General features: G+C 49.0%; 4 protein-coding genes across 6 annotated transcripts; 1 reads left to right on the forward strand and 3 right to left on the reverse strand.

Moving 5' to 3' along the window:
- Window positions 1-417: 417 nt before the first annotated feature.
- Window positions 418-2,730, reverse strand: FOIG_11754 (uncharacterized protein). The gene has a single exon (XM_031212323.1). It carries the CDS (start codon window positions 1,960-1,962, stop codon window positions 568-570), a length of 1,395 nt encoding a protein of 464 aa, XP_031057717.1. The 5' UTR covers window positions 1,963-2,730; the 3' UTR covers window positions 418-567.
- Window positions 2,641-5,384, forward strand: FOIG_11755 (uncharacterized protein). The gene is made up of 3 exons (XM_031212324.1): window positions 2,641-3,107; window positions 3,187-3,332; window positions 3,384-5,384. Exons 1-3 carry the CDS (start codon window positions 3,054-3,056, stop codon window positions 3,673-3,675), a joined length of 492 nt encoding a protein of 163 aa, XP_031057718.1. The 5' UTR covers window positions 2,641-3,053; the 3' UTR covers window positions 3,676-5,384.
- Window positions 5,385-6,397: 1,013 nt separating this feature from the next.
- Window positions 6,398-9,366, reverse strand: FOIG_11756 (uncharacterized protein). Of its 3 annotated transcripts, none has more exons than XM_031212326.1 (3): window positions 8,720-9,235; window positions 7,739-8,368; window positions 6,398-7,404 (listed from the first exon to the last, which is right to left on the reverse strand). In XM_031212326.1, exons 2-3 carry the CDS (start codon window positions 8,069-8,071, stop codon window positions 7,402-7,404), a joined length of 336 nt encoding a protein of 111 aa, XP_031057720.1. In that variant the 5' UTR covers window positions 8,072-8,368; window positions 8,720-9,235; the 3' UTR covers window positions 6,398-7,401. The 3 variants fall into 3 exon arrangements, with proteins under 3 accessions (XP_031057720.1, XP_031057719.1, XP_031057721.1); XM_031212327.1 differs by having other exon boundaries at window positions 6,861-7,404; window positions 8,660-9,235; XM_031212325.1 differs by having other exon boundaries at window positions 6,759-8,368; window positions 8,720-9,366.
- Window positions 9,367-10,043: 677 nt separating this feature from the next.
- Window positions 10,044-13,032, reverse strand: FOIG_11757 (uncharacterized protein). Its single transcript, XM_031212328.1, has 3 exons — window positions 12,813-13,032; window positions 11,448-12,761; window positions 10,044-11,398 (listed from the first exon to the last, which is right to left on the reverse strand). The coding sequence occupies exon 3, from the start codon at window positions 11,190-11,192 to the stop codon at window positions 10,806-10,808; it is 387 nt and encodes a 128-aa protein (XP_031057722.1). The 5' UTR covers window positions 11,193-11,398; window positions 11,448-12,761; window positions 12,813-13,032; the 3' UTR covers window positions 10,044-10,805.
- Between the last annotated feature and the right edge of the window lie 1,667 nt (window positions 13,033-14,699).

Consider the following 14,699-nt stretch of genomic DNA (forward strand, 5'->3'; position numbering starts at 1 on the left):
ATATACACTGTACACTCACACATATCTAGCGCCAAAAACAGACAGATTGTACTGTATACACACAGTTCATCCTCCAGCACAATAGCATTGTGTGTTCGAAGCTAATATCGTCTTTGGATGGTACATCAGTGCGGCATTGAGTACTCGCACCTGACCATCGTCCTGCACCTATAGGGTATGTCCTGAATATATGCTTCCTAAGATGAATATTGTTTATGTGCTCATTGATGGTACCTGGCGATATGCCTCCTAATATACAGAGGCCTTATCTCTCAGTGATATCAATTCTATAGTTACACCTCGGTTTAGGGAGTGCCTGACGGCTTTTCAAAGTGTTCGTGCAGAAGTGACGCTACCTTGTTTGTTCAAAGAGCAGAATGAACCAACGCTGTACTGAGTACTACAAAAAAGCATAGATATGAAAAGACGAAAATTTAATTACTACATTAAATACTGATTACATGTCCGCATTATAACCCTCCTACCATGTGCCGAAATAAATCCTGAAATAGATACTCCACCAATTTTGAACTCAAGGAAAGGTATACGCTCTAGTCAATTGATTCATCACCATCGAACAGACAGGGGTGACCGAACTTTGTTTGCTGCTCGGCGCTCGGCAGTAGGGGCCTGTGATGGTGACGCATCTACTGTCACAATCACGGTGTTATAAACAGTAGCGATGCTCGTGGAGACTGCAGCTGATTCGCATCCAGTTGGTTCAGCACCATGGACTTCGGTGTAGACATCACCGTTGCCGTAAGTGCGGATCTTGGTGTATACAGGGGCGTTGGTGTTGTAGTTGCCACTTCCGTCCTGGCCCTTTGTGTTGGTAGGATCTTCATACTGGCCCTTGCTACCATCACCACCATTGCCGTAGCTAGGGTTGCAGGGCTTTCCGTCCTCCTTTGTGCAGGTTGAGTCGCCAGTCTCCGGATCGTAGACGATGACCTCAACCTCAGGCTTACCGGTGTAAGTGGCAGTCCTTGTATAGGTCTCGCAGTCGTCATCTGTTACAGTGGCGGTTCCATACTTGGCCGGAGCAGTCAATGTGTAGGTCTGATCAACCTCGACAACAGTAGTAATGCAGTCGCCGTTCTCTTTGGTGATGGTGCTGACGGTCGGCTCAGGCTTGACGATGACGGTATGGTACTTGCCACCTTGCTGGATGGTCTTGGTGACAACGTAGTTGTTGGTGTTCTCAGCTGTGATGGTCTCGATAACCTTGTTACCATTCTCCATAGTTATAGTCTTGGTAACCTCATACTGATCGTTGCCTGTAACGGTCACAACCTCTTCGTGGCCGTTGTCTTGGGTGATTGTCTTGATAACGGTGTTGGAGTTGCCATCCTTGTATGTCAAAGTCTGGATATGACCATCCTTGACCACAGTAACCGTGTGAACGTTGTCGGGATCCTTCTTATGGTCGCCATCGCCACCAACAATCTTAGTGACAACTCCACCATTGTAGTCAGGAGAGCCAGCACTAGGCGCAGGGTAGCCGTTGCTGATGGTAACTGTTTTGGGGCCGGGATAGCTATCAATTTTCTTGGTGACGATGTGCTCACTAGTCTCTGTTTCCGTCTCAGTCACAGTGACAGTCTTTCCAGGACGGGTGACGGTGATAGTCTCAATGGCTGGCTCAACCGTCTCGCCCTGGCTGATGTACACAACCTTGGTTTGAGGGTTTTGGTAGTTTTGGGTGATAGTAACAGTCTTTCCGGGACCATCTTGTTCTGTAACTGTAACAGTGTGATAAGAACCGTTGGGATCCGAGACAGTGACAGTCTCGTATGGTCCAGAAGGCTTAGTGACGGTCACTGTTTGAGAACAATCCTTGGGCTCGCTCTCTAGTGAGCAAGGAGGACACTGAGCAATGGTGTCTCGTGGATACAACCAGTCGAAGCGTGCCTGAGCTAGGGGTACCAAGGCCAATGTTGCCAGAGGGGTAAAACGGACCATTTTGAGACAGAGAAATGAAGATGAAGATAAATCAAGGTCAATGGACTTATGTGTGAGCCAAGTTTGACTGAGAGAGGAGGGAGAAGAAGAAGAAGGTGTCGGCTGTTAGAATGGAAGTGTCGATGATGATCAGAATGAGTTCATTTGATGCGAGAGAGACTCATCCTTATAGTTATCATTTTCTGCGTACATCTTAACCCGAACCCAGGGCGATGAGGGTATCACCTCAAGGGACAACAACTGACAAGAACTATTGCCAAGGATATAGGCAATAACTGCGATCGAAGGATATCTTCGAGTGAAGTCAATCCATGAGAGAGAGACATTGGCAATATAACAGACATTGGTGTAGTAAATCCCTTGGACGAAGCGGGCCAGGGTTTGTTCAAAGAAGGCTTTACTGAAGCACCAAGACGTCAAGGGGTACACACTGAAGAGGTGCTCGCTGTCAGCACGTGAACTAGACGGCGGGGCTGGCCAGGGCAAAGTCAACAATAAATTGGCAGACGCTAGCCTTGATGCCCTTAAGTAAAAGCATTGAGAAAAAATGAGACACCTGAATATTGATGCTCCCTTGCCCAGGGCACCCAATGTCAAGGGAGTATTAAGGGAGCGTCAGAGACGAGTACGAGCAGGCATTGAACAAGGTTGCAAATATGGTCCTTCACAATATACCTCACTGCCATTCTCGCTCCGTGTATCACCTTGGCTACATATTCAGCATTAGAGAATATACTTGTCTGTCTTTGTTCTTTGTTGAATGAAGTCTATTGTTCGTTGTTGTTGGTTCCAGCAACATGGATATGGTGGCGAGCGGGCCGTTGTTTACCCGATGCAGCCTTCCTGAAGAAGGACCCACTGAGCGAGTAACGTACGTCGTGAAGCAGGCGCGCCTCACGAAGAGAGCAATCACGAAGTCACGAGGCTGTACAACCAAGCTACTACAACCTTCCACGCTCCTTAACACTTCTATTCTTCGCTTCCAGGCCATGTTCTTGAGATAATAATCGACTCTTTGCGACAGTACACCACATCTAGTCCGCCTTACGATCTGATATGTGTACCTGAGATTTTCGATTACCTACGCAATAATGGGAGCTTGCGCATCATGTTTGGGAAGGGGCGATGGTAATAACTACGATGAGGTGTGTTGTCAAGCGATCTTTCGATCACAGGTCTCGCATCAATACCAGCAGGACCCTTTGCTAACGCTTTGCCTGTTAGGAGGAAGAGAACCGCCTTCTTTACGATGATGCCAATGGTATGCAATACGGTAGCTTCGGAGACCAAGCTATAAACGGCGAGAACGATACGCTCGAAGCTCAGCGAGAGAACGAGGCCCTTCAACGAGTAATAGCCAAGACATCAGAGTACGTTCGTGAGATCAAGGGTCTTTGGAGGATGCTAACCTAGAGGGATAGCAATATGGTGGACATCTTTGATATCGCTCCGCAAGAGAACACAAATCGTGGAGCAACGACACCTTTCGCCTACGCTGGTCAAGGTGCACGCCTTGCACGATACCAACATCTCGTATCAAAACTTAGCAACCAGGGTGACAATAACCCTGCGAGCGGTGTCAAAGTCGACTGGCTTCCAGAAGACGAGACCATAGAGATGCAAAAGAATGGTCCAGCTAGCATCAAGACTCTCGAGAGCGATGAGGGACCTCTTGTGGGGACATTTGCAGATGCTGCGGCGGCAATGCAGTAATGACGGCTTTCGTTGAACAGAGGAAGCACCCTTCGTTTGTCTGACAATGCGGAAGAGAAAGCTGAAAGCCCCCAGAGTGGGGAGTCAGCAATTGCGACATGAAACTGTAATGCAATATTCGCGATACACGACTGATGATGATACACACAGTACGTTTTGGTGTTCAAGACCGCTGCGATTGCCCCGATCCAAATCATCACCCCCTGGTGGCTCAAATTGGATGAGGTTCATCTCGGTCTGACCCTCGCTGGGCATGTCGGTGAAGTGGCTACGACAAGAATGAGCGAAAAAAAAGTATCGCTTATTTACCGGCCCATTTTCTTTGAATACTAACCTCGATTAATACGGTCTTTGTGACCAAATTTCCGGTTGCTGCTCATTTCGTTGAAGCAGTGGAACCCTTCGGTAGACGGAGTTGTCGTTGCATAGAACCTGATTAGCACTTAACACTCGGTGCAGACCTGCACTCCTATTTTATCTCTTCATCTCTTATTTTATTTTATTTTTTTTGCCGCCTGTCTTTTGCGCAAACTTCTTTGATTGTTGTGGGCAGGAAGTGGACTTTGTACAAGCAGACACACCCAATCGAATTTTACAGAAATTTCCCCCTCGTCTTATTGAGCTTGGTCCTAGAACGAAACCCTAGACAGTTTAGTTTCACGACCCTCGTCTCGTCATCAATTCGTACCATCGGCCTTTCTCTCGCAGCCTGCTGTGCATAAGAAGCACGAGCGATGAGCTAGAGTCAAAACCCATCAGTCCACAACGGAAGCGTGACTTGTCGAGAACCGAGAACACCCATTAAGCATCAGACACGTGCGTTCCCCTCACGCTGGCTCACACCGAATTCGAGGTGGCCCGGCAGTCAGTGGGGTGGCAATAGACGCTAGACCAGGGGAGCAAGGTCAGAGACTCAAGGAGGATGGTGGCCGTTCCTTTAGCTTGCCGTCGGCCCTTGATTTAGTCTGGTTTTCTCCGGCTTCGGCTCGCACCGTTGATGGGCGGCTTGCATGGGTCCCCATCCACTGGGGAGGTTTCGATGGATCTCTTTCGTCAACCTGAACAAGATCCCGCCCACGTCCCAAGCCTTCGGGATTTGTTTGGGAAAATGTCTGTCATGGCCCAGCCCGCCACCACGACACCATGGGGACATGGAATGGGGAGCCGCTCTTGAAGCGACCTGTGCACGGAAAAAGAAGACAAATGAGAGGGACCCCCGGAATTTATCCGTTCCCTCGGGTGAGGAGAGCCATATTGTCGGGAAGCAGACCTTCATAACCATCGAGCCATCTGCTTCAGGAGACGTTAGGCCCCTGAACCCCGTTGACGGGAGGCTGGGCCCGTCTGAGACAGGGCTCAGATTTTCGTCAAACAGGGACCGTCCATGCTAAGGATTTCCTAAGAAGAAGGCAACGTACTCCGTCCTATAGTCCACACTCTGGACGGTTTAAAACCGTCTTTGTCTGCGTGCCAGGAACCTGACAGACATCATGCGCGCCGCGGGTCAGTTTGGGACGACCAGGGGTCCATTACGGTCAAGGTGACCAGAAAGGCGGACAGCCATGAACTCGACCAGTCAGATACGATATGGAATGTGTTCATGGGTTTAAATCGCATCGACTTTTCCTTCATGTCGTTGGTAGGTCTTGTGCAGGTTGGACAAGCAAAGCTCGCATTACGAATTAGTCACATGCTGCTGCTGTTCACCGTAGCCTCTTCTTGAACCTTTCGGTGGCGGGCAACCCTGTTCAAATATGCAGACCGCATTCACGAATCGAATGCCTGTAATTATGGCATAACTGGCTTGTCAATTGAGTCTGAGCCCTGAAAACTATCTTGTCTCCACCTTTCGCTCTGGTTCACAGGACTACGTCTTTGCACCTATTCGCTTTAATCTATCCTGCTCAATGTCGAACATGCCTGGTACTGCATAATTGCTTAATACTCGCTGAGTTTTGAGGCCCCCACGCTGTTACCTTGAAAGCGACTCTGACGATGGTATTAATCACAAAAGCTTGTTAAAACAGCCATACCATTCATGATTGGCAACTCTGTCACGATCAGCCCTAGATTTTGCAACGTCGATATTCATCCCCGTATCTCATTTCGTCACCGCCCGACTCCACGATGCCGCCCGCAGCTCCAGTTCAATTTCCGCCTTGATTACAATACCTTCCCATCAGCTCCCGTCGGTCGACCACCCATAACGGGACTTTTATAACCATACGCTCTACCCTCCTCTACGTCTGAAGTGCCGACCAAAGTTGCGATCCATGCTACAGGCACAGCCCATACTGCCACCTGGAAATGAACAATTGGGGGGCGGAAAAATAACCCAGATCATCTGAGACATTGAGGGACCTGGAGGCTGGAGCCCCGATGCCTCTGGTGTTGTGCTCTAGCACCTGCTTCTGCATACCTTCATCCCTATTCGTTGACCAAGGGCTTGGGGTTATCAAAGACATATGCCCTGAAAACCCCGATAAGCAAGGGTATATGCCTTTTTCGAATGGTTTCCGCTGCATAGGTATGTAGTCAACACCGATAGGCTAGGTCCCTCACACAGCACAGGTATTTCTCAGCGCCTGAGAGAAATAAAACAACAGGTCCTCATTGACGCTACACTGCTCCAGTGGTGGTCGTTGATTTCTTGTTATTCTCCTATTCGATGCGCATAGACGCCTCTTCCAGCCGATTGCGTCTTTTGCGGTTACGCTTACCTGCCGTGTTTCCTCAATCGATGTCTCTTGTCTCCTCCCGTTATCCATTATCTTCTCTCTGACCCGCCAACATCTATCTTGATGTCGAAGCCAGTATCCCCAGTTGTTTCTAGCTTCCGACTGTCGTCATCACACCAGTTATAGAAGCGGCGTCCCCGATCAACATGTAACAAGGAACTGAACTCTCATTGCTTGTTCATGGCCCACACTCCAAGCTCCGTCTGCCCATGCATGATGATGGCACTGCCACTCTCCCCCTTCCGCAATTTCTACTGCATGCCGTGCCATAAGGGTCAGGGCAAGAGAGCTAGATGCTGCTATGCCTTCGTGTTAACGGCCTTTACGCCACCTTGAGTGCTGACCTGGAACATAGAAAGAGCATGGCTTTTTTCAAGATAACACACGTTACATTGACCTATTGTCCACATGGTTCGCACCTGTGGGTATAAAGAAAGAAATAAACATGGACCTGGCAGCGTCTGGGTCCGTCCCACAAACGCCTTCTGCATGCCCCAGCTGTGGCCCTGAGGACTTCTTCGCTTTGGGTCCTCTCATCCTGTCTCTGCCTTGCCCCTCTCACAGGTCCCATGACAATTCACCAATATACTGAAATTGTTGGTAGAGAGAAAAAAGAGCAATTTGTCTGTTCTTACAGACGAATGAAGTGTAGAAAGGTAAGGAGAAAGGAGAAAATATTCCACCACAAAGCCATGCTCACAAGAGAGTTTGTTTTCACCTCCCTGTCTCCTCTTCTTCTCTGCCCCTCTCCCTCATCCCTTCTTGGCCGAGCTCCTTCTTTCGGCATCGACCGCAACATTTTTCGTTTCTCGTCCGCCCAAACATAAAACAAGGTTGTCATAATCGTCATTATAGATGTCCTGGTATCCCTGGTAGGTTTCCGCAATTTTGTAAGAAGCTAATACTTCAATCATACTGTCCCTTCACCATTGTATATCAACTCGTCGTTTGTCGTCGTGAGATATATCGCTCTTGACATCTCGTCACTTCACTGCAATAATGGGTTAGCCACTCATATTCTCTCTCTCTCCTCACCACACACATTGTTCGTGCCCATGCCCATGCCCGTGCCCCGACACCCACAGACCACGGCATATGCAAGAAGCACAGCACCACCATCACAGACCACGCACACGCCCCTCACACCCCTTTTTGGGCTTCCCGTCCCTCTTTTTCCTTTTCTTTGGGACTTTTTCTTCTATGTGCCCTCGGCTCAGTCATGCCTCCAGCCCTTTTTCGTCCGTCTTTCTTGTTCGGGCTCGGCCTCTTCACTCAATGCGAATACACATAAAGGAAAGGAAAGGAACATCATGTTTCAAACTCACCTGGCCAAGGGATTGTAGCCTGTGATCATGCTCTTCTCTCATACGATAGATCTGACCAAGGACTTCTTGCATCTCAGCACACGTTCGTTCAATGGTGGCATTTCGGTTGCCCTCCCTCTGCCAGCGCTGAACGTCACGATACATCTTGTCATACCTGCGCTGCTTCTTCTCCGTGTCGTGGCAGAGCTTGCAAACGTCTCTTTCGGTCCTGGTTTCGTAGACAAGCTTCAGGCCGCAAGTTTCGCCCATGCGGTATTCTTTGTTGCACTGCTGACGGAAGTGCCCCCAGCGCCAGTAGCCGCATGCCCAGCGAGTTTGGTCAAAGTAGCACATGGCTCAAGGGTTTCGAGAGTTGGCAAGAGGCTTAGTGGCGAATAGTCGAGGCGAGAAAAGCAGGGTATCTCTAACTGATTCGATAGAAGAGGAGAAGAAGCGGGAACACCGAAGGCGGAGAGCGGAGTTCCAGAGGCGAACTCGTGGTCGATTCGAGCCGAACCCGAAGTTCAAGTCAACACTTATCGAGTCGTGTCGAAGCGATGAAAGTCAGCCACCCTCTGGCAATCCAACAGTCGCCGAGCCGGAACGGTATAAACAATGTAAAGGTTTGATTTAATCGAGTCGAGAAGAATCCTAGGATACACAGGTTAGTCACTGGGTCTCTCCTATTGTCTCTATCCCTTCTGTGCCTCCCCTTCGCGTTGGGCAGGCAATTTTGTTTCTACCCAATGCAAACAACTCCCACTTGTTGGACTCATATCCATGCCACTGGCTGCCTTTGTTATTCGTTTGTAGACATAACATTATCTCATCATGGTCACCGTCTTCCAACCCCTCATAACCTCTCGTATGCATTCCTGCCGCGTGGTGTCTCGACAGATAATACATAACCAGAACAATGCAACAACGGGAAAGAAAGCGCACCTTGATGTTGATGATGCACTTGATTGATTTGAAAAAGAGCAAGATATATGTCAAACTTACTTGATATGTGACTACTGTGAGATGGACTGTACAGCCAGGCCCAAGAGCAATTAGCAATTACAGTAGCTGTATGGGACCTAGCAAAAGATTCGGAAGCTGCTAGTGTTCGATGCCCTTGTTGATATTGAGGCTAACCGAGTGAGGCTTATTTACTTCAGGCCCGTAGTCCTCAGTTTTGGTTGCCGGTACAATCGACTGCTTTGCTGTGCTAGGTGGTCGATATCTCAAGAATCCCAGCGTCTTTGAGCCGGGATATGGGTCTGGAGCTGCTCTTCTATAACGTATCAAGTCGAAGTTGGCCTGGTAGAACAAGGTATGATTAAGAATCTGGTCAACTGAAGGGCTAGCGTGATGTGTAGACTGTTCGCGGGCAGCTGAATGATGAAGATGAGATGTAGTCCAGACCGAGTGGATGTCGAAGGCAACTTATACTTGTTTGATCCAAGAGACCTTCTGCGTATTCGATCTTCGTGCTGTGTCTGTATATGGCATCCCACATCCACATGTGGGACTCCGGCACAACCAACAAGCAATCGCATTCGTTCCTTGGACCCCTTGCCCTCCTCAATTCGGGCCAGATTAATGGCCGTCCATTATGAGCTTGAACTTCTGCTTTTGCTTGTGCATTTGCGTCTGCATTTGCATTTGCATTCGCTTCTGTTTTTTGTTCCTGCGGGATAAAGAGGCTTGCTTGTATGTGTCGATTGGGTATCCTTACTTAAAGCCCCATATGGTCTTTTCTTCTCATCGCATCACCATCCTCCACCAGCAAAGGTGCCTTAAACGCACCCCTCCTCCTCTCTGATATGGTACTCCATCGATTCACTTCTGCCGCTGCCACACGACGTACCCCGACTATCAATCGGCTCTAACTTTGAACAACTTGGTTCCTGGGTCTTGATGTGATGCCGGAGCAGCCAATCTGCGCCTATGCGTTTCTCAAAGACCCTGCAGCATATCTATCAATGATTGGAGCCACCCAACAGCATTTATTTACTGTCATAAGAACCAAATTGACTTTTCCTCAAGGCTTGTCTTCATCCAACCATCAATCGTATCACGCCTCCAAGTATTCGTCTTGTTAGCTGACTGCTTCCAATCTCATCAACAACAATGGCTGTCAGTCCAAACTCGACAAGCCTCTGATAGTATAGCCCAAGAGCCATGTTTGATAGCATAGGACAAAAGCCCGATGGCCGCTTGCCACGTTGATCAAGACCTAAAATTCGATACACGCCCCCCCTCGCAATATCAGCAATTACAGCGAGAACCAGGGTTGAAGGACGGGGCATCCCCACACCACAAGATACTACTGCAGTATTCTGTGTGTACAGCACTTCACTGTGATGTTGTAGCTGCAGTGGAAGTAACAAAAGCAGGGCTGACGAAGGACCAAATAACTTGGACAAACCCACGGGGATGTGTATGAGTTTGTGCATGGCTGCATATGCGCTTGGTGTGATTCAATTTGCCTTTCAGCCTTTGTTGTTGTCCTAATGCACAACGTACCTGACGAGTAAATATAGCTTGGCTACGTCTATTTTACAAGACCCAAAGGCCCATAACAGAGACCTTAGTCTTGGACTCACTTCATTCATCACCCACTTTTCCTCGCTGGTTCAGTTCTTGTCGGCCATTGACATGCTGCACTTGTCGGGATCGTTCTTTCAGCATTCCATATGCATTCCATGGCGCGTCCTTGATCACGGAGCCGTGAGGCAACCGGGCCACATTAACGGCCATGTTATTGCTACGAGTCCTGTACCTTTCCCGCTGCGGGCCAGGTCTCGGTCGCGTCCTCTTGAAATCTTGTCCTAGTCGAGTGCACGAGTGCACATAAGGTGGTGTCTTGATCTGCGGCCGCTGTGGGGCTTCATGGTTCGTCCCGAGGGCGGACAAGTGTCAGGAAACAAGGGGATTCTGAATGCTTGCAATCTCGACGAATTCGGTGAAGGCAAGGGATCTAATTCGCTGCTTTTCTCCTCCTCCGTGCGTCAAGCCCTTGCGTTGCGGACTCGAGCTCGATGGCACCGCCGGCCCATTGGAAGAAGGGATGCAGCTCAGGGATCCGCCATTGGACTTTCTCTCATGGTCTACGGCATCGAGTGCTCTTTACGACATCGAATCGTCCTACTTCTACAGGAAAGCTTGCATTGGATGTTGCCGGCTTCCCCCTTCCAATTTGAGACTTCTTTTGGGCCAAAAGAGCTGTGCATGATGTCCATGACTGTGAATCAAGCTCTGAACGAGAGATTCCTGCAAATCTCGCCACCGTGGGACATGCTAATCGACTTGGTAGGTCGCTACAACCATGTTTCCTGTGTTCCCCAAGCCATGCCTGTTGACCGTTTTTGTTCAACAGAACCTCGTGGTATGTCTCGGCCGATTGCTTCTGATGATGCGCAATAGCTTTGTTTCTTCCAACCCACATATCAGTGCAGATTCTGGTCCAAAGAGCCTTGAAGGGAGTCATGTATGCGGCCTCTTCCCATTAAGCAACCGAATTCTTAACCTTGAATGCGGAAATCATTGGGGGGGTCCCTTTCATTGTCCTAGACAAAGTACAATCCTCCTTGTTGGTCCTTCCTCCAAGGGTCTCACACCGGAGCCTCAGCCTCTATTCTCCCCATGATATTTTCTGGGACAATAAGCAGGCATCCGCAAAGGATTCAGGTCAAACTGAATTGAGTTAGTTAGCTCGTAATTGTAAATTGCTGCAAGTACTCGCCTCGGTAGTAACATATAAGAATAGGGGGAGTTTGCATGCTTTTCGTGCATGGCTGCCGGCTCACATGAATGATTAAAGTTCCGCCCTTCCACTAGACCGCTGGCTTGTCATTGAAGAACCTTCTTTGTCATTACCATAATCGACAGTTCAGAAGTCATTTCAGAACCATGCTGATGTGCACAAGACATGTATAGGCACAACGTGGCAGCATCCCTCTGGCCAAGACTGCAGCCTAGCCATTGCATTCCATCGACTCCGAAGGGAGAAGAGAGAATTGAAAGCCTGTCGACATGACAAAGATACCATTGTATATTATCGCCTCTGTACACCCAGTCATCCCTCTACCGCCTCATCTGTGCTGGCTCCATGGTGTATCACGTCTTGCATGATTCGTACGCCTCGCTTTGAAAGACGTTGGAGCTTGAGTGACCATGCAAAACGAACTGGCTATCACATCAGATCGTTTAGCAAGCAGCAATATCTATTCCGGGGGGCGTGTGAGTTAATATGTATCAGTTGTAAGAACCTGCCGATATTACTCTATGGCGATGATTGCCTTGACATAGGCTGCAACACCTTTCGTGAAGCAGTCCAGAAGACGAAGTGTTCATACTATCGCTTTATATCAACGCTAACTTCTAGCACTTCGAAGCCCATGTTTAGGACCACAAGAATGAAGAACTTGAAGTGGCTCGCCTTGATCTCATTCAGCCATGCATGTATGCACATTTAGCGAAGAGTAAGACACACAATGTCACAAAGATAAGCTCTTTGTTCTTTCCCACCAACAGCATGTGGAGGCCCTTGCCCAGTCATGAGCAGAAGTGGCATCTAGGACTGCCATCGACAGGCATTTCCACCACCCCCAAACAAGGGATATGGCGGTGACAAAGGATTCTTCACGGGGAAACATGACGAGACATCCGAATACTGCTGAGCTGGCCTTCTGCTTCGGGAATGGCCTGCGTCTCGGACAACTGACTCGTCTGTGATGACTTCACAGCCCGCATGGAACCAGGAGCGTGAGGAGACAGGGAGCCAAGTCAAAAGAGCTTGATACTAGGCCTTAACATTGGGCATTGTTGGGCTCAGCAGGGATGCACGTCGGATTCTCGATCTATGTGGCTGGGGAGTGTCAAAGAATATACCCTTACGCATGTATATTGGGTGTCGGCGACTCTGTGCGTGTACTCGCATCTGTTTCGGTGGGTGGATGCACCAAGCGAGACACAAGCTGTAAGCTCGAGGCTCCAGGGTATTCACCACTGCTCATAATCCAGACGAAAAGTAGTCAAGAACGACCGACTTGTAGGCCTGAGACTGGTTATTGTAACAACCTTGTGTCGAGGGGATAAATACACAGACCATCCGTAGGCCTCAGATCTTTTGGTGAACTGTATTCCCTGCTTGCTGAGCCTGGTGATCACAACGGTCCGGTTTAGCGGCCGGCCCGGCCCGCTTTGGATTTCCATTCCAATATTTCGAGTCTTCAAATCGGGCTTGTTTGCTAAACCGTTAACGCCAAGGCCAATCCTTTTCAAGGAACTCGACGTATTTCGCAAGGTTTCTGAAAAGAAAAAAAAAACCTTAATCGTGGGGTTTCTCCGGTAGAGCAGCGATGGTCAGTTGCAAAAATACAGCTGGATGGTATCTAATCACCATGCAAGTTGAATAGGGACAGAACAGTACAGGACGAAGCTTCAGCAGGCTGTCGCGACGCTGAATCTGGAATTTGACCGTAGAACCAGAGTTTAGGCAAGGTAACTCCATGACTCTGAACTGCCCAATGAGCCGCGAGCCTGGAAAGCCACAACCAGATCTGGCGTGTTTGAGTTTGAACCAGTCACCTGGGTTGCTGCAAATCATGTGTCTGAAAAGCGCTGCATGGAGCCCCTTCATAAGTAACGGGGAGGAAGCGCGTCCGATCGTACCTGGAGCCAATTGAAAGAAGAAGAAAAAAGATCTCACGAGCCCACAAGAAGGTAGGGTACATGTCGGCATTTCGCCAGGCTCGATGCCGGTTTCGACCTGGAGCATTTCGCATTGTCCAATGTGCAAGCATGCGGTACGGAATAGTGTCTGGCACATCATCTCGGTTCTTTGACTTTGTGTCATCCAGACCGTCTGCATTCCGGCAGTGTCTTTGATCGAAAGAGCAGCTTAGAGGGGATGTCGAAGGCTAGCGTTGTAGCCATGTGGGGAGAGAATTGACAAGCAGGGGGGCAGTCAGGGATCAGCGGTTTAGGATGGGTCTTCCTGTACGGCAGACATGTTTCCATTGTCGCCGCATGGATGCCTATTGAAAGCAATGATTGGCCGGAAGCAGGATCTAAACCATGGCCATCCCAGGGAGCCAAGATCTTAAAAGGGCACAAGATACAAACGACAGATGCTTGCTAGGCTTTCAACGATTGTAGTGAGGCTGAGACTGAATGACCAGGAGAATTCGCACGTTGATTTCGATAGGGAAGGCGCAAATTGAGCAGGTCCCTTCGTCAATATGCCCGTAATGCGTTTTGTTCTGAGTGCTGTAAGACAGTAAGGGAGGCAAAAATTAGGGTGCGGGCTGAGGTCTTGGTTTGTTCCACAACCTTAAGACAGCGTCACGGCAGTGTGGAGCGATGTGTATTGACAATCTGGAGACAACGATTCTTTTGGATATCATCTTGATAAGGCTCTCGACTAGCTCGCAAAGGTGCATAATTGCGGAAATGGTTAGAGAAAGCCAAGTGTGGTATCCGTAGAAGGAAACGAGCGCGCAAAACGCGACAATCCCTATTCAGGACACGACAAAGGCGATGTCCGAGACATCATGCGGCAATGAATTGGATCTGAGTCTGCGATTCAGCGCTTTGTGATTCGACGGACGCAATTGACGCGCCTACGGTATGTACGCCTGTTGAACGATTCTGGGGTCTAAAATTGAAGCCCCTGCTCCTCTCTGTCTGTCAGGGTCTAGAATTCGGTCGCAGACTCAGGTGGGTTTGTAAACACGTCACGACGCCGAGGAAGCGCGCGGGTGTGAGGGTAGGATTGATGAGCACAATTAACATAGTGATGATAGTTTCTTTTTTTTTTTTTTTAAAAAAAAAAAAAAAAAAAAAAAAAAAAGTTGCCTGGTTCAGCAATCGTATGAAATGACTTGTGCAGTCCCACGCATGCGAGGTCTGGAATGCATGCAAAACACTTGATGATTTGCGATAAGAGGGAGGAATAAGGTGCCACGTGCATAACTGCGTCAGCTTGAGCTGA

The sequence above is a fragment of the Fusarium odoratissimum genome, assembly GCF_000260195.1.
Source record: "Fusarium odoratissimum NRRL 54006 unplaced genomic scaffold supercont1.23, whole genome shotgun sequence".
In the NCBI taxonomy this organism is placed as follows: Eukaryota; Fungi; Ascomycota; class Sordariomycetes; order Hypocreales; family Nectriaceae; genus Fusarium; species Fusarium odoratissimum.